The 23,056-nt window shown below is 51.6% G+C and overlaps 5 protein-coding genes across 5 annotated transcripts; 1 reads left to right on the top strand and 4 right to left on the bottom strand.

Annotated features, from left to right (window-relative positions):
- Positions 1-5,215: 5,215 nt before the first annotated feature.
- GCG54_00006067 (uncharacterized protein) lies at positions 5,216-5,810 on the bottom strand (the record flags this gene model as incomplete). Its single annotated transcript, XM_045406081.1, is given in 2 exon segments — positions 5,216-5,756; positions 5,776-5,810. 2 exon segments carry the CDS (start codon positions 5,808-5,810, stop codon positions 5,216-5,218), a joined length of 576 nt encoding a protein of 191 aa, XP_045265464.1.
- A 1,648-nt stretch (positions 5,811-7,458) lies between these two features.
- On the bottom strand, positions 7,459-8,542 carry GCG54_00006066 (uncharacterized protein; the record flags this gene model as incomplete). Its single annotated transcript, XM_045406080.1, has 3 exons — positions 7,459-8,044; positions 8,093-8,237; positions 8,287-8,542. The coding sequence occupies 3 exons, from the start codon at positions 8,540-8,542 to the stop codon at positions 7,459-7,461; spliced, it is 987 nt and encodes a 328-aa protein (XP_045265463.1).
- A 3,260-nt stretch (positions 8,543-11,802) lies between these two features.
- Positions 11,803-12,291, bottom strand: GCG54_00006065 (uncharacterized protein; the record flags this gene model as incomplete). Its single annotated transcript, XM_045406079.1, has 1 exon — positions 11,803-12,291. The coding sequence occupies one exon, from the start codon at positions 12,289-12,291 to the stop codon at positions 11,803-11,805; it is 489 nt and encodes a 162-aa protein (XP_045265462.1).
- Positions 12,292-17,693: 5,402 nt separating this feature from the next.
- Positions 17,694-18,959, top strand: GCG54_00006064 (uncharacterized protein; the record flags this gene model as incomplete). Its single annotated transcript, XM_045406078.1, has 2 exons — positions 17,694-17,750; positions 17,811-18,959. 2 exons carry the CDS (start codon positions 17,694-17,696, stop codon positions 18,957-18,959), a joined length of 1,206 nt encoding a protein of 401 aa, XP_045265461.1.
- A 909-nt stretch (positions 18,960-19,868) lies between these two features.
- On the bottom strand, positions 19,869-21,188 carry GCG54_00006063 (uncharacterized protein; the record flags this gene model as incomplete). Its single annotated transcript, XM_045406077.1, has 1 exon — positions 19,869-21,188. One exon carries the CDS (start codon positions 21,186-21,188, stop codon positions 19,869-19,871), a length of 1,320 nt encoding a protein of 439 aa, XP_045265460.1.
- Positions 21,189-23,056: the final 1,868 nt, after the last annotated feature.

The raw sequence follows: 23,056 nt of genomic DNA, 5'->3' as shown, positions 1-23,056 counted from the left end.
TTTCCCCTCACATATCCTGGCCTCAGTTGTGGACTGCAACTTGCAGAGCGAGCCGACGTCCATCAGACTCAACAGACATGATCCTGCCACCAGATCAGAAACACACGCCTATGCCACTCCACTCTTGCAGTTGCTTTCCGCTATGAGGCATTTCCCATCCATGTCTTTCAACCCCTCTTTCCTTGACGCAAATCAACTCGACTCGTCGACACGACACGACACGCTTTTTCCGATGCGGCGGCGCCCGCTACATTATGTGTGTGTGCGTGCCTCTTGAGTCTGGCGCAACTGACCAGGCTCCCAATTCGCTCGCTCCGCAACTCTCAATTTCGACTGGGGCTCCGCACACATCTGATGCCCATTTTCCATCTCCCATGCGTCGTCTGGCTCAGATCACCTGCCGATGAGCATCAGCAGATTGGCGCTGGGGAGCTCTCTTGTGCGCCTCCTAGCTACAGCTGCTGTGCCTAGTTGCGAGCTGTCAAACGGCCCCAAGAGGTCAGAGCTTCCTGCGGCACACCCTCCTGCTGCTGGTGCCGCCGCCGCTGATGGCCCTAAGTGTAAGGTTGGGTTGGGGTATCTGCACCCGTCTGCAGGACAATAGCAAGAAAGCATGGGATAGCTGCAGCTGGCGGCCTCCTAATTGCGGACCTCGCTGCCTCCAACCGCTCGTCCTCCTGTCCGGCTCCAGGCTGGCTGGGCTTGGCTTGGCTTCACAACTCCAACCTCACGCCAATGGAACACGGGGCCCCTCACCGTCTGTCCGAAAGTCCGCAAGCGGTAATTCCATTGCCTGCCCTGCAAATGGCAGGTGCGCCGCAGCCCTGAGAGATGCTTGGCCCTGCCGGTGCCCCTGTCCACTCGGAGAACTGAAAACCGGGGGAAGCGTCCGAAATACATGGAATTCCACCCTCAACCGAAGGTCCTCCGGCCGCAACTCGCTCCATCTCGGGCCTAGGTGCGCGGGGTGCCAGAGGTTGTGCACAGGATGCGCCCGTATTGGTGCCAAGAGCTTTTCGTTTTTTGTCATTGCTCATTCTATTACGCGACGCCGCCCTGTTCGCCGCCGTTTCCTCTTCGTCTGCTCTCCCATCCCGTTCGTTGGTTGGCATTATCGTCCATCCGCTCAAGCCGCTCCATTGACGCGAGAGCGAGCATGCAGACTTCGGGTAGGATGTGGCCCTATTGAAACCATCCCTATTCATGCCGATGTTCCTCCTGTGCGAGGGAGGGATCCCGGATGTCTCGACGTCACAAACGCCAGCACCACCTAGGGCAGATGCTTTGTTTATCCCGCCGTGGTTGATGGACAAATTGGCGGTGATGCGATTTCAAAGAAGCCATCCGTCTCGGTGGCCCTCGTGCAAACAAGCTCGCAGCTCAGTGGCTCGTTCGCTTCCCAGCAATCTGGCGTGATGGGTACGCCAGTGTCAGTTACAACCTTCCCGTCTGCGGCTGCCCACGGAACAACCAACCGAACCCTAGCAAGCACATGCCTGGCCGACGGCTAGATATCGACCTTGAATTTCTTTGGCTTGACCAAAAAGCCGCCCGTGAGCCCCTAGTCGCTTTGTTTTTTTCCGTTGGGAAACTGCTGTACAGCATAGTCTATTGCGTCTGCGGATTGGCTCAAACGGCTCTCCACACGTGGCTGCCGCTGACCATTTGCAACGTTTGGTGCAACTTCGCGATGCATGGACATATGGTAGCCAGCGTCGACCCCTACCTAGTGCCCGCAGCACCCCACGGGTACCTGATGTGTTCATCGGAACTCACTAGTCAGCCCTACTGCGATTATGTACAGCTCCGTATCCTCTCGTGCTTTTTCCCCGGTCCAGACGTTTGGCCGGATGGTCGCTCGTCTAGGGCTCGCCGCTCGCCGCCGAAAGGGTCCCAGACCTGACCGGGATAAACGAGCGGTGAAGCTGCGGGCGGCTCTGGACGTGTGCGTTTTGGTTCGATATCGATAGTCCTTTCGCCGCCATCTATATTTGACGCGTCGACAATCGTCGTACGGTTTCTTGGTAAAAGGAGATCTCGGCCGCTGCTGTTGCTTGGCGCACCTACTCGCATGCGTGCCTAGAACCATCATGCAGACCTGTCTCAGAGAGTCTGCCTCCGTCGTGCTGACTGGCAATCTTCCCTTGGCCGTCCCAGGCAGCCGACAGCCCGTCACTTCTCACAGGCCAGTCACCGAACAGGAGACGGCCTCGCCCTCCGGCTCGGCCAAAGCTTGGTCGGCACATGCTGTCTTGGGTTAACTTCAAGTTTTATCTCACTTATCAGCTGTGTCGTTATCTTTCAGATGAAGAGGTTGTCTTTAACGTTACAGAGCAGTGCCACGTCTGACCCGCGTGCAAGCGAGTGTGAGTATGGTCAACGTGTGTCTCCAACGGTGCAGAAGAAGAGAGTTCTCCAACGAGTTCTTGGAGACTGTAAGGCGTTCGTGCCAAGACGGGATGCCAAGTCTATTCTGCACTACGACGGGTGAGGCGCTCGTGGTGAGCAATAGCTCTTTTGTATGCTGTCTTTGGAGGCGACTTTGGGGCTGCCAAGGTCCTACTGTGTCGTTTCGGGACTTTGATGTCGAAGTCCGCTTGAACTGTCGATGTTGAAGCAATTTGGTTGTGTGTTTGACTTCATCAAGCACGCTTGTCGTCATGGGCCAAGTCCCACCATCTTGCGATGTATGGATGCAGGCCCTGTCCTTTTTATTCTTAAGTGCCAGACTTCGACCGTGATACTGCACTTGGTGAAAGCTTCCCGGGGTGATGCGCGTCAACTCCGAGACGCTCCCTTCCCTTCTTGTTGTCAGTGTTCTCGTCGGTGCCCCTCTATTCAGCGGTTTATATACGTATCACTGTGAGACTTGTGATCTACCGTTTGCTGAGGACACCGGGCCAGATTTGTTGATTTCGCGTCATATATATGATGAAAAGCTACCGCAGCATGCGCGCTCGCGATATCCTCGTCCGTTCATGTCGAGCGAGAAGTCCGATCTGGCATTTCAAAATTGGAAGCATGGCATGTCTCTAAGCCAGGGGCTCGCAGCGCGATGTTCACACCTCATTCGGGTTACCCAAGTAGTGTGCGTTCACCCTGGCCGTATTTGTCGTAGCCATATCAAGCAAGTAATGTGCCGAGCTTATCAGGGCAGACGAAAGAATTTCCACCATCAATGTTGTTGTTCAGTTTGGGACGAACGGCAACGAAGTCGTCAAGCCCTTGGGAGGTCTGTCTACCTGCGATGATAGTGGCCTAAAGTCGAAAGGCATTTTACCGGGAGGTTTCCTCGACATTGCTTCGTTTTCTTATCATGGTGGGAATAACCCACAGAAAGACGCTGACGGATCGCGGAGAGCGAAGGCAATTCCGATTGGAAGACATGGCGCGAGAATATGTGAAATGAATTTGATCTCACTACGTCTTCACGATATGTGTTTGAGTTCAAAGAAGATACGGCACACAATGACGCCAGATTGGTAGGGTTCTCATTAGGGCCTCGGACTGGACGTTATAAGTAGTCCGATTCGGAAACGGTAAGAGCGCGATACCATTCCAGATAGCTCTTGTATAAGGGGGCGGTTCTATGGTTCAGTTTGCCTATCCAACGAGAGATCATCGTCTCCATCCACGGCGTTTAGGAAACAAGTTGAGATGGACTTGCACATAATGAGGGCCCAGTGTGAAGAGTATCTCGATGAATAATACGACAACGGCGTATTATATATAGGTACATGTCAAAACACCAGAGAGAATAGTGGCCACCGACGTTGAAGAGCGACGGAGGGGCTGTGGTATCTCTTGCTTGCTCTGCTCCTAACGTCCCAGATAGCGCGCGGCCACGCTGGTCTCAGCCAGCCAGCTATCTCCTTGATGGTGAGCACCCACGCTGGGCGAAGATGTGTTACATTGGATTTATTCCATGGAATCACGGCCGCCTGAGCCCTTTTAAAGGCTCTCGGATGAGCCTGAATGTCTCGCGAGGAAAGATGAAAGAATGAGGTCGTAAGATTTGTCAAGGGAGTACAAAAAAGCACGTTTTATAAAGAATTAAACAATGAGACATCGGTCCAAAAGCCACGCTTTGGATGAATCCTCATGAGTCTGTTGTTGGTGATTCGCAGGCTATAATATTACGATTTCATTCGTCTGTATCTAAGCTGTGACCCTCGAATTTAGTCGCGGGGAATACTACGCCAACAATGAGAGACAACGGATTATATTAATGACATGATACGAGAGATTTCATACGAGGCCTCACAGTCTACTTATCACCAAAGAACCCTCATAGACCTGTTATGCCTTATTTCCCGGCTTTATCCATAAGACAACAATGAATTTATATAGATTTCCTGGCCTCCTTCCACTACCTCGACATTTTCCCTAAGTTTAGACAAACTCGAGGGGGAGTAGGGGAGCGAGCTCGATGCTCGAATCGATGCTATTTTCTCGGGCTCGGGCGCGGTTCTGGCTTCGAGTTGCGGGTTGAACGATGTGTTTGCCCTTTGCACGCTGATTCGTTGTCCGATAACTCGAATTGTAAGATGGATTGGCCCTGGGATGCAGCGGGCATTGCGGGTTGAGGGCTCTTAGCCCTGAGAGGAGAAGGCGGGAGAGGCGGTGCATCGTGACTTTGATATCGTAAGTGTCTGTCGAGGACATTGTATGTCAACACGGAACACGGAATTATGCAACAATGAAGACTTCAAATAGAGTGCCAACATGGCATTTGGCCTGCTTATCTATCCCTCTGGGTGGAAGGATGCATTCTTCCCCTCAATGTCTCGCAGCCCTCGTGCAACCTGGGCGTTGTCTGTTTTACTTCCGGTCGCACTGCGCGCCAGTATGTCTCTCAAGTTATGGGAAAGCCATCCAATTGGATTTCTCACTTGTCTGCCATGGCAAGGCTGCCAAGGTGTAAGAGTCGGACTGCCCGACTCCTCCAAGATCCCTCGGGGGCTGTCTGCCACCAGGTCGTGTCACGAGACCGACTTATGGAGGATTCTTGTGCTTACCATGGGTTGGAACTTCAAGCATGGTTTGAGCGATCAAAGCTTCAAGTTGAGTTCAGTAACGGTTGATTTCTACGAAAGTAAATGGTATCTCTCATCAATCCTAGACAACATGGCCAACTGTCCCAGCTGATATCATCCCCCATCGCCTAATAACGACATCTTCTTTCCAATATACATGCACACCTACCATCAAAATCTCATGATGCGAGCTCAATTCGATCGCCGTTGTCATTATCATTGACCCTGCTATGGCTGATGCTCGGCGATCCTCGCGCCTCACGAGAACTTGGGTCGATAATCGGCACAGGCTGGTATTTTTCTGGCTCGTAGAATCCGCTCAGATAGCGTGGCGTACCGGGACCGGGGGAGGCGACGTACGGCTGCATGGAGAATTGCTCTAGAGGACCCGGTGTCATGGGTTGCACATATTCTTCCTTGCGTTGTCTCTTATGCCTGAGTATGAGCCAGACGATAACGCAGACTGCGATGGCGATCACGGTGACGCCGCTGACAACACCACCCACGATGGCACCAGTCGTCGAGACGGCGGCGCCTGACACGCCTGAACCGCCTGAAGAAGATGATTCTGATGCAGCTTCCGCTGCCGAGGATGCAGTTGATGATAGGGTCTTTAACACCAGGGCAGTCCTCGTTATCACAATCGAGGTGATCGCAATCGAGCCCGTAGTTGTGTCGAGGTACTGGGCGTTCCATTGCCCAAACTTGCTTTGCCAGCATCTATGATTTGTGACCGTACTCGATAATCCGTAATTCTGAACGAACATGAAACATGTCGGCTCAGCAACCGTTACGCTAGCAACTCCCATTAGCATCAGTTATCATGGCAATACTTGGGTAAACAGGCCGCCGGAAGATTTAGCCCAACGTACCAGCAAATATTCCCGTCGTAAGATTCATCGTTCCCGCATAAAGATGTCAAGCTTGACGGGCTGCTCGCGTCTATGCATCCCGTGTATGGCTCGTCGCGGCATCCAAAAACGGTCCCTGACGTCTGGCACGATGCCGCAGTGTTGCATACCAGAGTCTGCCAATCGGCTAGAAAAGAGTCAATGTTGGAAACAATCCCTTATGTCACGAGTCGTTACTGACTTTCTCCATAAGAAGACCAGAATCCACACGTATCTGAGCCCTTCGATCGAGGCTCGATCTTTGCATTTCGATATCGAAGCTTGGGAGCTGGTGTCGGGACCGGCGCGGTGTCCTCGGTGGACCCGAATACTTCTGCGGGAGACGTGCGACGTGGAGGCGCGTGTTGTTTGTGTCGGCTGTTCTGCAGCGGGTTGGCTGAGGTTGTGCAGCATGCGCTGATGAAAGCTAACAGCAGGCTCGATGAGCGTCGCATTTTGCGTCTGCAGGTTCTCTTGAGAACGCCTTGCCAGATGCTGACCTGAAAAAGCGAGTCTTGGCGGTCCGCGGTTGGGGAGAAGGTTGATGATGTTGGGGGCTGGTGTGGCCTTGTATATATCAAGGACATCCAACGCGACAACAACTCTCCAATCATGCCCGGTCCTTTTTACCCTTGAACGTGTACCAACATGTCGGGAGTTTTCCATGTGCGGAAGTCGTTTCGTTTTCAGCAAGGCCCGCAACTGACCCTGGTCTCGTTGGTTGTTGGACGGTCAAATGATGGTTGGGACTCTCTGACGATACTGCCGGGGTGCGATGAGTTGGCTGCAGTACAGCCTTCGGCTTAAGGCTTGCGGCCGTAGTATTAAATGTGACAGAAATGCCAAAAAGTTGTCTTTGCTTATCTTAGCCGGGGGCTCAATGGTGGAATGTTGACGCATTCTGTACCTTGGTTAACTTTGGTCAAGTCTGTTGTTGAAAGAATATCTGCGATGGGAAGCGACGAAACCATGAGTCTGTCACCACTCCTCCTTAAAGCAATCCGCAAAGCAATATGCTTAATCTCCGAAGAGCATATTGAAATTGCGGTCAAGTCGCAACAGGCAACAGCACTGTTTGGAACTGGAGGGTGCAAACACGAGGGAACTGTGATCTACCAACAGAGCCAACCATAACCACGAGGACTGATACCCTTTTTAGGTTCTGTGCCTCCTGTGCCTCACCTAACGTTCGTTTAAAATTTCTTATTCCTTTTGAAAACGTTTCGAAGCCATGACACCCTAAAAAGCGCATCAAGATGCCTGGACTCGTGATTTTAGAATAACTCAACATGGACAAGATGAACCGCCATGATAAACTTGTTTAATCCCACAAAAATGACAGTTGAACATAAGCCTTTTGACACTTATTGATTACGCGTGTTTCTTAGGTGTCTCTCAAGTCTATGCAAGTTGCGCGAAACAATGGTATAGCCGCTGAAGAAATGCTGCCAGCCGGTGACGCCAAGGTGCCTATGTCCTTAGTCGTTTCCCAAGTCCGTCAAACGCCATATATGCCCAGAGTATCTCGCCTATCATCTCCCAACCTGTCTGTCTTCCAGTTCCGCTCGAGGGATGCTATTATTAGGTTGCGTGTCCCCGGGTGCCTCATGGATCACCGGGGCAGGCGGATAAACGGGAGGCACCGCCTGGTACTTGTACTGCTCTTCTGTCCCCGCGTAGTGGTACTGCGGGCTCGAAGACGGAGCATGGCTCTGACCAGGGCTCAAATAAGGCTCTTGCCCCGGAGGTGGCGGAGTCTTGCTCCTGGCGTCTCGCCTCTTTCGCACGACCAGCCAAACGATGACGCAGGCTGCGATGGCCACCACAGCGACACCTCCGACAACTCCACCCACAATTGCGCCCGTATTCGAAGACGAGCCACCACTTGACGGCGAAGATGTCTCGCTCGGGGACGAGACCGTCGGCATGGGATCCGTTGCCGTCACTGTACCGCCGCTGCTGAAAAAGGCCGCCTCGTCGGTGGCTGCAATCATCGTCATCGTCAGGGTCCCGCTCAAGCTGGAGTGCGCACACGCCAATCGCGTTCTAAAGTCCAATCTGCCGTCGTCTTTCAAGAAGGTTGCGCATCGGGGTGTCCAGCCGTTCGTGGTTTGCGTGCTGTATCGTGTCAGTAGGCAGTTGGTTCAAAGACAACAAATAACTCACCAGCATAAGACGCCTGGTGCTAGTGAAGACTGTTTGCATTGCGACGCCGAGCTGAGGAAGCATTTGGTAAAGGGTTGCTTATCACATCCCATAAAGTTGCCATTCGTTTGACAGGGACGACTGGCGCAAGTGATTGGAAAGGTACCTCCGACGGTTAGCATTGGGGAACATGTTCTATGAAAGAGTCGACTCACTCCTTGGCCCGTTGGTGACAATCCCGCAGGTATTAGCCCCAAGCGACTCGGCGCGGCCGGCCAGGTCCGGCATCCGGCCCCACAGTGCCCGGGCGGGATCGGGTGTCGGCACCGGCGACTGTCCCACATCATAACCGTACCCGTTGTCCCCCGCTGCGACTGTCTGCCGCGCAAATCGGTCATTTCCAGCCAAAGGTCCTGCTGCCATGGCTACTAAAATCTGGCCGGCGGCCGCCAGCACTGTCGCAGTTCGCATCTTGAAGTCGCAGATTAGCATCGATGGCCTAGATTGAAATCGTGGATGACTGTCTCTGTGGGAAGATTGGCTAAACCTTTCAAAATTTTGGGTAAAAGGGGCAACGAGTGTTTTATCTCTCCAAGTCTCACGTTCTGCTGCGTCTCATGCTGGTGGCGCAGTAAGCCGAAGGAATCGTAGGTCAGTGTAACCATCAGCACAAGCGTACTATTGATCGGCCAATGGCCCGCCAAAAGGTGTGCCGTAGCATTAGATCGACAATACCCTATGATTAACTGCAGCCTGGTCTCATGCAACGGCGTCCGTAGTTTGCCGAGAAAATTGGAGAGGTGGCTTGGCTGGTGAGCATGATATATTTAGGGTGAACGTGAGATCCAGGCTTCAGACGCCAGTGGCAGCGCTAGCTTCATGGGGGTTATGCTTAAGTCTCGATAGAGACTCCCTGAACAAAGATGATCAAGACAGTTCGTGGATATCCCGAAGATGTTAATTTGCCTAGACTACTCGCTACCGAAGCCGCGTTAACGACGAATGTCTTTAGACATTCGTCGCGAGGAACTGAGATCAGTGCGGACTCAATCTTTGAAAAAATGCTAGCCAACCAAAATCTTTCCATCTAACTGTATCTTGAGGATCAAAGTAGCCGAGATACAAACTACTTAGTGTGGTCACTGATGCACATTCATTGGACATGTTGTTTCTTATTGCAGGAGGGGTCTGACCTGATCTAAGCCTCAACAGCCACTCACATACAAGGAACAAGGACTTAACAGGCCAAAACGGACCGATGGCAGATTGGCCAAAGAGGCTCAAACGTGGCGAGGATTTTACCGCCAAGTTGTTGCCTTCGGTAGCGGGGACTTCCGAGGCCAGCGAGTGAAGGATCGCGGCTGACGACCGGGACATGGCCGCCGTCGCAACCTACCCGCCCCTGGTCTAAGCTAGTGTCCGACTCTCAATCAACTTTCCATGTTGTGTGCCGCTGCCATCTCAGAGACACCTTGTGCTTGTAAAAGAATTTGATGGTTCGAGGAGAGGACCTGAAAGAATGAATCGATTTCGTGACTTTGGATCTTCAAAAGTATTTAAGTCAGTCCCTATACTTGCAAGTTCGGAATATTTGACCGAGTATTTCCACGATCAAAAGTTTCCCACCAAAATGCGAAAGCTGGCTTACTATGATGGTGGCTTTGAGGAGAAGGCAAGCGGATGTTGTTGGAAGTAGACCTTGGACTTGTGGTCAGGATCATGTCGTTGCTGTTGAGCTTGAGCTTGATATCGCGGCTGCTTATGATGAGACGGAGGCGGAACAGGATGAACTTGAACAACAATCCCCGGCTGTTTATGCGGTGCCGTCGGCGGTTGCATTCCATTGTTGCGTAAGGGCCTCCTCTTTCGATACATCGTGAACCAAACTACAGCGAACACGATGAGCGCAATAACAGCAATGCCACCGACAATACCGCCAATAATGGCACCGACCGGTGGCCCCACGGGAGGTGGACCACCAGTCTCTGATGGTGCAGCTAATGAAAAAGATACGGTTGAATCTGGAAGACCCGTGGAGGTAGTTTGCGGCGAGGACTCGGCCGAATCGGTGGGTGAACTTGTACTATCGGTCGAGGGGGATGTTTCAGTGGTAGAAGGCGGGGGTAACAGCCACGGCAGGAGGCTTGTGTCTGTGACAAGGAATATGCTGTTCGTATTCAAGCCCGACAGCATGGTATTGTAGCATCCGATATAGGTCATCTCGCCATCAGGATTCTCCATCCGCCAATTAACGCACTGGGGTTGCCATCCGCTGGTGCTCGCGGTACTGCGGATTCGACTATTAGTCACATCGAAGCCAAGCGTGGTGTTTCGTCTGGCTGTTCTTTCGTCCTATATGAAAAAGCATCGCCAAGGAAAGCATACCAGCATCGAGTCCCAGGGCCTAGTGTGCCGGTTCGACATATCCCTGCACTTCCATCATAGCAAGCAGTATACGGTTGAGGGGAACATCCAATGTATGATCCTGAGGTCATACAGGTCGTACTTGGGCAGAATAGTGCTTGAGGCTCGGCTACTACTGCGTCAGAAGGGCACCTGTGACGAAGAATCTTGGAAAAGCACCACTAACTTTCTGCCGAGTTCACTAGGAATCCGCAGGTATTCTCAGATGCTCGCCGGTCGACATGCGCATTTCTGAATCGTATTATCGGCGGTGCAGTCGGAGCGGGCGACGACGCCCTCTTGACAAACCCGAAGCCATCGCCGATGGGTGTGCGGCGGGCCGGTAACGGGTTTGCAACGTCCGTCAGTCTTCCTGGCTGTAAGAGACAGACAGCACCGGTTGGAAGTACAAGAAGTAGATACAGACGCATCATTCGTTCACGGTTGAGGGACTGCGTCGGACTAACGGGTATGGATCACAGCAACGTTGATAAAATGGCCACCGCTCTGGGAGACAATGCATACATATGTTGGTCAATTACAGATGAACGAGTTGGAGAGAGCAAAAGAGAAGGCACTGGCATCTCATGTGACTCTCAACGTCCCGTCCCAAATATCTGCCTCTGACATTTGGGTGGCCGATGATGAGGAATGAGGCAGCATACCTCGGGTAGAGTAGGTTCCATGCCATCTGATCAGGCCTAGATATTTTGGACGCTCATGCCACTAAAAAGGCATTAGTGAGAGTCAAAGACGACGCAGGCTGATACTTGATAAAGATGCCGAGCCAGCCCTCAAGACATGAGCAAATCTTGTGAGGCAGCTGAGATAAACGGACTTGATAAATTGGTCAATTCTTGTAGGGAATGATTTCGAACTACAATCATATAATCATAGTTCAAGTTGAAAGAAAGTCCTCCATCTTCTCTGAAGTCGTCTCGCATCCAAGGGAGAAAAGGTCTTGGCTAGTTCGCGAGGGAGAGGCTAAGACAGCAGCTTTCTAAAAGTCGCAAGGATATGTGCCACACAGCGTGTTTATATGTCTCAGGCAATGAAGCCAATTCAATGCGGGCCCAAATACCATAATTTACATGAAGATCTGTTTTGATTCAACCCATTTCCGGCAGTTTGTGGCGTCCCAAGGCTAACTGAGTGTCTTGGCCTGGCTTGAAGCTATTCGCAATTTCAGTGACCGTATTTAATACTTCGCATTAAGCTACTCGGTATTTACTATGAACAGCTGGAAGGCCATATACAATTGAAAAACACCTCCAACCTTTCATCACTGCCAGACGAAACTTGACCCTTCTGAGCCATGCCAAAAACCATTATCCGAGTTCTGCCGGCTTACTCGGGCTGCCTACCGAATTGACCGTCGCGGGGAGCTGCACCGGCTTCTCCACCACAGGAGCCTCATACACTTCTTTGGCTATCGGGGTGTTGACTGGAGAAGTGGGCGAGGCGGGGTTGCTCTTGGATTGTCCGTACCAGCCCTCAGTCTGTGGTCCATGATGAGGGCTGTGATTTCCCTGGAGCTCCTGGACGACTGTCGACCTCCTGAATGGCCGTGATGTTCCGCGTTTCTTCTGCACAATAAGCCAGACTACGATGCAGCCGGCAATAGCAAGAATGGCGAGGCCGCCGAGAACGCCGCCGACAATAGGGCCTACCGGGGTCGGAGAGCTGCCACTGCTCGCCTCACTGATGGGCGACAACGGTGCAGTTGGACTGCTCAAGATCAGAGAAGTAGAAGATGGAACGACTGAAGACGCCAATGAAGTCGTTGCTGGTACTTCAGTGCTCCCCAAGGCCTCCATTGCTGCTGTGTGCAGCCAAACGGTCGCGTCCCATACAACGTCGTCGTTTCGGCAACCTAAGAGCGTTTTGGTGCCCAAACCACCATCATCCCTGAGAAAGGTCTGGCATTCTGGAAGCCATCCAGAAGCTGAGGTGCTTCATATGAATGTCAGTATCAAGTGAGCAAAGGGAAAAGCAGCGCGGCGTACCAACACAAAGTCTGACTTCCGATAGTCTTGCCGGCCGCGCATTCAAGGGCAGCGCCCCCTAGGCAAGTTGTGTATGGTCTATACCCACACCCCAGCCATGAACCCCAGGCCGAACAGTCGGATGCAATATCATCGCATACGCGAGTCATCAAACCTTCATGGAGCAACCTGTTAGTTTTCTCATCTCAAACATGGAAAGCTGAGCCGTACCATGATCATGGCTCACAGTGAAGAACCCGCAGGTGTCTGACCCGAGAGTTTCGTGATGGCGAATCGACATGGCCCTCAACTCTAGGTCAGGTGTTGGTGTCGGCGCTGGTGGTATGCCGGTAGCAAGATATCTGGATCTTCGTGCTTGAGTTCTTTTCGGCCGATCGAGATGGCCGCCACGACTGTGAACGCTGCCAAGGGAGCCTTTCCACTTGCCGTCATCCTGAAACCCGTTACCCTTCTCAATTGGACGGATGTTCCTAATTAGCTTGTGCTCGCGTTGGTGGCTCAAATTTCCAGTTCGTTCATTCCGACTTTGGCGGTCTTTGCTGTTATTCGGACCATCGTGTCTGTTTTTTCTGTTCTCGAAGACGTCTTGCTTGCTACTTCCGCCGTCATGGTAGACCGTGCTGTTCGAATGATGAATACCACAAGTAGTCTTAGGAAGGGTGGCCGGCCGCTGATGTCCAACCATATTCTCTGGACTTCCCATCTTGTTGGTTGGTCTGCTCAATTAGAACGAGGAAGGGTGGAAATCAAGGCAGGTTGGCTCATCACCGGATAAAGCAATGGTATGCCTCGAGAAAAGAGACTTTCAGAAGTTATAAGCGGAGAGACTCTCATCGTCACCCTTTGGCACGTCTCGGCTCAGTGGCGGAGTTAATGAAAGAGACGGTCCAAGGGCGAGTGTTTGTCCTCCCGCCGAGGAGGGCTTCGATTTAACATCCTCTTGTGAGTGTTTGTCGAGACATTCTACTCCGCCTGACAATTCTCGAATGACCAAACCTTGTGTCCGTCGAGTTCGTTTCTTTGATGATGGCATTCGAGACGCCCTGTTTTCAAATGGCCATCAGTGATCGTGCCCAGAGATCTTCTTGGCCCTTGCATGGATGAACCATGGCCCGGTGGTATTGTTTGCCACGTTCGCGATGCTAACAAGGGCGGATTCTTTGTCTTCAAGCGAGAACCCAAATCTGTTGCCACGTTTGTTTGGCAACCAACAGCCTAGTCATGAAGTGGGATCGAATTATTGAGCCAATTAACATTATCTCTACCAATACTCTCGTACCAAACGCCAGCCTGTGCTACCAACATGCGAACCTATGAATCCAGCTCTGCCGGCGTAGTTGGGCTACCAAGCTGATTGCCTGAAGGCGCCTTACATACCGAAGCGGTCGAAATCCTGGGCGCCGACACTCTGATGACCGGCGACTCTGGCGGTGCCGGAGGTACTAACGCCGTAGGCCGATACTCACCCTGCTCTCTATTCTCAGAAGCATTAGGCTCGTCCCCCTGAAGCTCAGCCATCGATGTCTCAAGCCGTCTGCCCACTGTCTCTGCCTTTCCTTCTAGACTTCGACGTCGCCGGACAAAAAGCCAAAGGACGAAGCACGAAATGGCGCCTATAATGGCAATACCACCTATGACACCTCCCACAATGACCCCAGCTTGTGAAGACGACGAGTTTCTGTTGCTTGTGTCAGAAGATTCCGAAGAAGAGAGCAAAATAGGCGCAGGTTCTGTTGTAGGGGAAGATATCGCCGGAGCTTCAGATGTCCGGGCCTCGATAGAAGATCCAGCAGCCAAGATGCTTCCGGTGGTTGTCGTAAATGGCCCAGGTAGAGTGATGGAGTCTATCTGAACCAGTAAACTCGTTGCCCAGTGCAAGGTGACCGTCTTATCCCAGGCGAGAGCAACATCGCGGCATCCGTACATTTTCTTGATTCCTAGTTCGGCATCGTCTCGAACATATGTCTGGCATGCCGGCACCCAGCCGGAAATTTCGCGACTATCACCGTTAGTTTATGAATGTGCTGAGGAGCCAAATTTCTCAAACTTACCAACAAAGTGTGCCGGCGCCGACTGTCTTCCCAGATTGACAACCCTGGATCTCCCGTGCGTTCGCGCACACCGAATACGCGATATTGTTGCAGCCGATGAACCCGTCAGATATCTTGCAAGCCTCATTCGGCGGACATTGGTGTGTTCTAATTACTGTGAACTAGTCAGCCCATAGTTTACGTTATTACGAGCGAGAGAGTTGGCACATTTGTCATTCTCGAGAGTGTAGTAGCCGCAAATATTAATCGGTTTACTGGTAAGGCTGTCTCTGGCTTCAAGTCTTGGAGGCGGAGTCGGTGATAAGCCAGCATTGTAGGGCTGAGAACTCGTGCATTTGACAACGACGATCATCGCTCCGAGAACAGACAAAGTATTGAAGAGTCGCATCGTCTTCGGGCTGGCTCGTCTGATGAGCCATCCCACTCTTCAGGAGGTAGCCGGAACAGAGGAGACTGGAGAGTCTTTTGGCGGCAGGGAGGCGGCTATGGCTAGATTTAATCTCTGGCCTATTCATTCTTCCGACACTTGAATGCATGTGAGCACGGTGGTAAGCCAACGAAAGAGTCAATGAAAGCTGCATGTTTGTCAAGGAGCCGAGCTGCGACATGCGCTACTCCACCTTCATGACAAACAAGCAGCGGCCGATAGGTGACCTTGTCGCGTGCTTCTGGTCACCCTCGCTTCATCCGCAGGGAAGCGAATGATTGGACCTGAATTCTTCACACGAAGATTTGAACTGGTCGAATCCATTTCATAGACACGCATGGTAGAGCAACGCTTCTCAATGATGTACGCTGATGAATATTAACATGATCCCCTCCCTGATGACCTTATCCAAATCCAATTGAGCCAGGTTTTCCGGAATAGCACCATTGCATTTGCGCAGGACTCGTACATGCTTAGCACGACACGCAGGTCGATGACCCATGCCGGAATCAATGCATGGATTTCGAACACAGCAGGCCGCAAAGCAGCCGCTCGGTGGTAGAATCCAGTGCCATAGTATAATCAAAGCGGCAGGCTTCGGAATCTGCAGTTGTAGACTTGTCAGAGTGTTTCATGGAATGAATCAGAGTGGCCGCTGCTACTCACAGAAAAGCGTCTCCCGTATTGGCTGTCTCCGAGCTACTGCAGAAAATGATTCGGCCTTACAGCCCAGGAAGGGATACCGTAGGAGGAGCTGTGTTGTTTGACGGAGATGTAGCTAAGTATTTTTCTACCATATTGGTGGCGAAAATGGTGGCTTCCATCATGGCAGCCACGAATACAGCGTTTCCCCGCGAATTCTCCAATGAGATCAAAACGCTGTGACTACAGCTGAAGAGTAAATCTCCAATGGTCTTCTAGACCCCAGAAGTCTGAGAGTAGCGCGCCAGTCAACGATATAGACCAGCCGCAAGAAGGAAAGCAGAAGGAGGCCAAACGCTGAATCTCGAGGTTTGTTGCATCTGTCTTGATCAATTTCAATGAGATACCTTATGCACAGGTTCATCTTGCACTTCTGTGTCGTCTTGCACTTGAGACTCATCGGTGTCCTTTGGATCACCCAGTCCCAACGCCTCCACAGCGGTAGCGGTGGTGAGCTCCGGGTGAGCACCAGAGCTATGTTTTCCAGCAGGGGCTTTTGGAATGAAGGCATTGCTTCTGCTGATAACAGACCCAGGCTCGGGCATAGGAGCAGAGCCAAGCTCAGAGATAGGAGCAGAGCCAGTATTGTTCTCATCTACTGTGTTGTTACTGCCGCTATAGGAACGGCTGGGGTGTGTATTGCTGGTGGAGGAAATCTTGAGCGCAGTTTGTTTGCTTCAACGAAAAAGAACTGATTACAGAGAGATGGAAGACTGCTGTATAGAGTATGCGTAGACTTTGACGATAGCAGGGATGCAAGAGATGCTGTGATAAAGTGTGAAAGACGAGCCACGGAGAGAGCTGAAGTTGAATTGTTCTATGTCGTCCACGGTGAAGTGGAGAGAAAAGTAGGCCAGGGCGGTAGTGCGCATTCAAGGAAAGATCCATCAGCGTGCATTGGAAGGAGCTGCACGAAGAAACCTGCTCTTTCTTCCTTGATTGCATCCTGCCGAGCAGCGTGATGAAGCAGTGAGTTAGATTCTCTTCGAAGCGATAACCACCTGCCAGCTTTTGGGCACGGGGTCTTCCCCGTCCTTGGCCCTCTTCAGCGGGAGGTAATTCGGGATGGCATGGGCCTTCCGCATCTACACGACCTGATAGACAAGATCAAGATTCGCAAGAAAGTCCGATTGACGTAAAATATTGAAAGAAAGTCTACAGCTGCCAATTCCATCGACGGATCCACTAGGAAGGTGCATCCAGAACAGTCTGCCCAATAGCCCGTCGCTGCTGATGTTGTTTCGATCGTTATCGTCGTCGTCGTCATCGTCGTCGTTCGCTCGCTCTCCAGGTTTCGGTGCATCATTAGAATCCATCTCGTGGTATGCTTGAGCCCGGCAGGATTGCAGATCACTCAGCTGTAGATTGAACACTTGAAATATGCGAATGACAAAACATAACACGCTACCTTACAATACAGCTCAAGTGCTGGCTTATAGGACGGCAGATCGTTGCCGAGAAAATGCAATCCCGCAGGTCCTTGAGTACCTCACTCATCTTTCTCTCGGGTGTATGCTTACGGAGATCCTTTAAAGCGTTGTTTTGAGCACCCGGACGGGAAATAGCCTGGGAAAGTGGTGGGTGATGGAAAGAAAGTACGACGAAGGGGAAGGAGGGGGAAAATAAGTGAGGCGCCGGTGTAAGTCGGTGTGGGAGACGAGTCCGCGACGACGCGCCGTGACCTCTGGTCATCGCAGCTCGCACAAAAGTTTTTGCTTTCATTAATTTTTTTCTTATTTTAAGAAGTCTAGTCTAGATCTTGAAACATCGGTGAATGCCACAGTCCACTACCTGCTGGTAGTTTCCATTGTCAGCGTATGTCAAGGTCGTTTGCGCCTGCCTATCTGTCGACTTGCACAATTTCAGACCAAATTCTCTCGCCGGGCCCACCCTCACTGCCGCCAGAGCTGCTCATCTCACAACTTCTCACTTTTATTGTCAAAACTCACACACGTGCAACCTCTCTCAACTGCTGCTTTCTCAGACACGGACACACACAACAACCTCATAAGACACAACCAAACTCGCACAAAATGACCTCCGAGTATAAGGCACCGTTTACATTGATAGTCGAAAGGGAGAATAGCGATGTTCGCAAGAAACACGGCACCAGCACCAACGATTAGCGCGGACCCCTCTTTCACATTTAGCCCATTAACACGCCAGCGGGGTTCTCGGGTGTCTCTTGCCTCATGGTAATCATCAGACACTTCAACTCTTGGCTGTTAAAGGATGAGGTGGCCTGCAACGACCCGCTCCGACGGAAAGAGGAAGAAGGCAACCCGCTACTGCAGCTGTCACGGGAGACTGCGCCCCTTTGTTACCCCAGCGACTTCGAGGACCTGAGGAACAATCTCATCAAACACAAGATCGTATCCAGAGAGACTGCCGAACGCGACCTCTCATTCGTCTACCTGGAGCAGTGCGACAAGCTCGCCGAAACCATATGGGCTCGTGGGCAAATCAACCTCTTTGTCAAGATGACGAAAGGGAAGAAGGAGGACCCATGGCAAGAGGTGAAGTTGAACTCCAAAGAGCACGTCATCGTCATCGACAACGAAGCGCAGGGGATGACCGGATTCGACGTCCCGGCCGCAATCAGAAGGCCTTGTGGACCTACCGACGACGGCACCATAAGCTTCATCTTTACCTACGCCCCACCAGTCATCAGAGTCAGATTCACGCCGTCTGCGAACGACAAATTCAACCTGATGGACTTTCTGACTTTCGAGATGGTCCTGCCGTATGGTCGGCATTATCCACTGAAGGGACCATATCGGCACGTGTTAGCTATGGCTGTCAGGCAACGGGCCGAAGGCAAGGATGAAATGGATCGTATCAGATCTTTCCACGAAATCGGTTCAGATAATTTCCCATCGGATGAGGAGGCCTACAGTGAGTCAGACTGGGAGATTGGCGAGCCTGGTTACACGTATGCTCCTTACTACTACGAGACCAAAGCCAACTGGTTTCCATTGAGTCTGGAAGAGAGAGCCAGCTTGCGGGAACTCCGTGAAGACCGCAAGGCTACTAGACCTGCGTGCGAGAGAGGACTTGCCGCAGCACAGGCATACCTGGATGGTTGTCTTGGTGACGACACGAAGAGAGACCGGTCTCTAAGTACAGAGGAAAGCGAGCACCCAGCGAAAAGCGCCCGCACGTCGATAGAGCAGCCTTCTCAGGTTCCTGTCATGGGTATGGCTGCAGTCTCTTGCAACTGTTCGGCTGCAGAGAATGAATCTGGTATCAAGGATGAGCCTGACACCAAGGACGAGCCAAGCTCGAGTGATACCGATTAGGGTGTTGAGAGTGCTGTGGGGTTTCTTCAGAAAACTCACAACTCAGTTGCCAGCAAGAGGTACAGGAAAAGCGGGCAATTCAACAGCCTGAATCGAGCTGGGGTCTAATTAGGGGCTCGTCGCGGGAGAAGGCATGGCCAATTCCGCCATTCTGTTGGTGTTTACTGGTCAAGTCACAAAGACATAGATCAAGGTTTTGTCAGTCCAGTAAGACTTGTACAATCGATTGATGGACTTTTGATGGACTTGAAGTCTGGACTACGGTGTTACCTGAACGAGTGTCTCCAGTTCGAGCTTTCGCATTCCACCTGTGATGATAGGACTTCAGTTTCAACCTTCCATAATAACACCGTGAACACAGCGGCATTACCGACATACAGCCGGCAGAATCTCGAAATTCAAGAGCATCTGCTACCTCAACAGAGATATCTGAACAGTATCTTAGATTAGAGTAGCATCGACCCACGGGAACGATGTGTGGTCTGCCAGGGCCCGATGAGAGGTGTTTTTGATGAAGAATACGAACTACTTGGAATGCACCGCGGTACTGTTCGGAGGGCCTGTACTTATCCGTGTGAATGATGCAAGATGAAACGGGCGCTCCCTATCTACATAAATGGGGAATCACCCAGGTGAGGCCTCTTCAACTCCGGCTCGGCGACGCTTAAAGTACGTCCAAGGCATTTGAGACATCATTGAGTATTTGTAAATATTCTCTCAGATTGCAGTAAAATGTGTGTTAACGCCACTATGAGCAGCGAGCTGCTTGATTACGCTAGAGCTGGCCACCAGCACAACCTCACCGACACATCAACGGGTCACGTCACTAGGATCAAAGGTAACAAAACATTTAGAACTGCAACGATGATGTATTCATACAATTACACGACCCCCGCAGTCGGTCCCCGACTATGGCGAGACAGAGACCATCCTACCCCCCGTCATTTCGATTGCGACGTCAAGTCTGACAAAGATGAAGCTCTTGCCCTCGACAGGATCTTCCTGACGCAAAACAGGCATGCAGTCATTAATCCTCTCATCCGCGAGATGAAGAGGGCACTGCCCATATCTGAAAGGGGGCGACTCTCCATCGTCATCTTCGTCAACCCTATAGATCGCATGAGTGAAGCAGCAGATGACGCCTAGTCGACTGTAACGCAAGAAGGAATCGAGCAAGTTGGTGCCCGTTTGCGTCAGTAGAGGCTTGGAGACAGTGCTGAGAATGTCTAACTTGGAGTACGAATCGCTTTCCTTGGGATGGCTTCGCTTGAAGTTGATCTTGCTCAAGTTGTCCCTGAGGGTATTGATATGCCACTGCGCGTCTTCGGCATTTTCTCTCCGCTCCGCTGCGAGATCCCTTGAAAGATTGGAACACTTCTCCTGCTCTTCTCGAAGTGCGTCAGAGAGCTCACTGCACATAACCCGCTCAGCCTGAAGGCTGCAAGAGACCTCGGCGAGCTCGTTCTTCCCATGTTCAATTTGTTTAGAGAGTTGTCTACTATCGGCCCTTAGAAGCTGGAGTCGAGAAGAGATAGTAGAAGCATCGTCCCGCTTATAGACTTCGTGCCTCGCTTTTTCAAGCTGTGTTTGAACCTCAGCGCACTTGTTCTGCTCAGCCTGTAAACTAGCAGAGACCTTCGCAAGCTTAATCCGCTCGTCTTGAAGTTGCTTAGAGAGCCCAGTAACCTGGATCTGCTCACGACGAAGGGCATCCGCTTGCTCTCGTTGCTGTTGTTGGCTGCTCCTATAGAGCTCGTCGAAATTATGTTTCTTCCTCACCAGAAGCTGCTTGCACTGGGAAATTTCCTGTTCGAGTTTCTTCACCGATGAATCCACCAAAGATTGCCTCGCAGCCGTCGTTGCCGCGTTCGACAACGCGGTCATGAGCGTCGACTCTGGGTTGCTCAGGTTTTCATTGAGAGCGTGTAGCTGTCTATCAATGCCCGTGCAAAGCCTCTGGACCATGGAGACTCTCTTATCAGCATCGTCAACAAGGTCGACTGCCGCTTCTTGCTGCTGCTCTTCCTGTATATTCCCGCCTTCCAACGCTGCTGGCAGTTTTTCGGTGCCGGTCTGATGCTCCTCGTCGCCAGCCTCATCGCGGCGGGCTTTTTTGTGAGTGACGTCGGAGCCATCGCCATCTGAGTCGTCCGGGAATAAGTAACGGCCACGATGGCGCTTTCTGGGCTCGAAGGCGGGAAGGTCGGTTTGTGCCTTTTGGGAAGGCATGATGTATCTGTCAGTTGGTTAGACAGTGAAGAAAGAAAAAGAATATGTTGTGAAGCGAATCACAAAACCCTACTTACGGTTTGCTTTATCTTTAGCCCGATGGAAGAAGTGGAACAATATTTTGGTCGTGTTTGGAATGATTTTATGGTGACGGCTGTTTGAGTGAGGTGAGTTGGAAGGTGCTTGTCTTGATGTGATGGTGAGAGGAAGGCAAGCGAGGCAACGGTGTAAGTCGGGGTGGAGCACGACCACGCGCTGCGGCCTCTAGTCACCGCAGCTCGCGAAGGAAAGATAATTTTTAGAGAAATAAACGACCGCAAGTATTATAAAGTGTTATAGCAAATGGAGCTCCCGGGAAGGTGACAAAAAACAGAGGACGTCTATGCTTGCTCAGTTGATTTTTCTGCTTGCCTGTCGTACGGGATGTCTTCGCGCAGGCAGCCTTGAGCAGGCACCTCTGCGAAGGTCGAGGAGTCTTGTTAGTAAATTTGACGTACAAACAGCTGTATCTTAGGGTCAAATGATTCCAGCGTTTCAGTGTTCCCGAATCTCCCGCCTTGGACATCGGCTCCCTCAACAGTCATCCTGCTCGGAATTGTCCCAGCTGGATCCACCTGATGGAGTCGGCCCCAAGTGACCCACACGACTCCCGGCCTGTCGGGTGAAGCTAAAGGCAGGCACTAAGTAAGTATCCCACTTTGTTCACCTGTTTGACTGAGTTGGCACTAAATTGGTGGCCTGGAAGCATTGCACAGGAATTTAGTTCACTAAGATCAAGGCTTCAAGTTCTGAAGAACTGCGAGTGAGTGCTGAAAATGTGAATTTGGGCTCATCATGGCAGCAATAGGCATTGCCGCAATCCAGAATGCAAATTCACCACATACCGCCTTCCAGCCTTCTAATGCTCCCGGTATTCCGCAATACAGTGGTGTATTATAGTCATCTATAACAATTCTTAGCAACTACCATGTCTCCATGTCGGAATCACGTACGCAATCCTTCAGTGAAATGGTTCATTGTTCCACCGCTCGGCGTTATAGATGGGGCCAAGGCCCCCATAAGTCCAGCAGAACACATCGAAGAAGTCTTGATTAATTTCAGCAGCATGGCCGTCAGGCTGAGCCTCGAATATTGCGGTCCCTGAGTCGAAGCTCGTGGGGTCCCCATGGTTGGCATCGTGACTCTCAGAGGCAGCGGCGACATTCGCTTGCTGTGCGGCGATGGTTTTGCACTTGCTGCAGCTGCTCTGATGGCGTTTCTTGTTGGATGAATGGTTTTGGCGCTCTTCTCCGCAGGCCATCCGGACTTTAGGACCATGCTTAGACCTCATGTGTCTCTTGAGGTTAGAGCTTGTCGTGAAATGCTTTGAATGGCAGTTTGGTTCTTGGCATTTCAGGAAGGTTGGATGTGAGGGAACCGGAGTCGCACCCATCGCGTGTGAGTGGTTGTGAGAGGATGTAAAGTAGAGCCGACAGTTGGTTTTTTCCCCCGAGAATGAAGTAGGCAATTCTTGCTTGATTTCTAGTGGAGTTATACACATTAGAAAATACTTGAAAGTTAAGGCAAATCGAACAGTCTCTTATATTCTATCTTCGAGCGAGAATGAGGATTCCGTTCACTCATCCTTGCATGGGTAAGGTGCCTGAGCTTGTACAGGGCAGATCACCAATCACCTAACCCAACCTGGCTGTGGGTCACAATACCTGCACGACTCCTCCGTACTTCCCTGCTCATCATATGCGGGCCATCCATCAACACCTCAGGTATGGTTACCTAAGGTATCCGTACTGCAGGTGTGTCTGAGTATCGCCAATGACGAGACTAAGACGGCACTCTGGATTAACCTTTCTGGCGGCATTCCCCCCCCC

Source organism: Colletotrichum gloeosporioides, assembly GCF_011800055.1.
Source record: "Colletotrichum gloeosporioides strain Lc1 chromosome Unknown consensus_36, whole genome shotgun sequence".
Taxonomy (NCBI): Eukaryota; Fungi; Ascomycota; class Sordariomycetes; order Glomerellales; family Glomerellaceae; genus Colletotrichum; species Colletotrichum gloeosporioides.
Note: the sequence above shows the minus strand (reverse complement) of the source record. Positions and strands in the feature narration are given on the sequence as shown.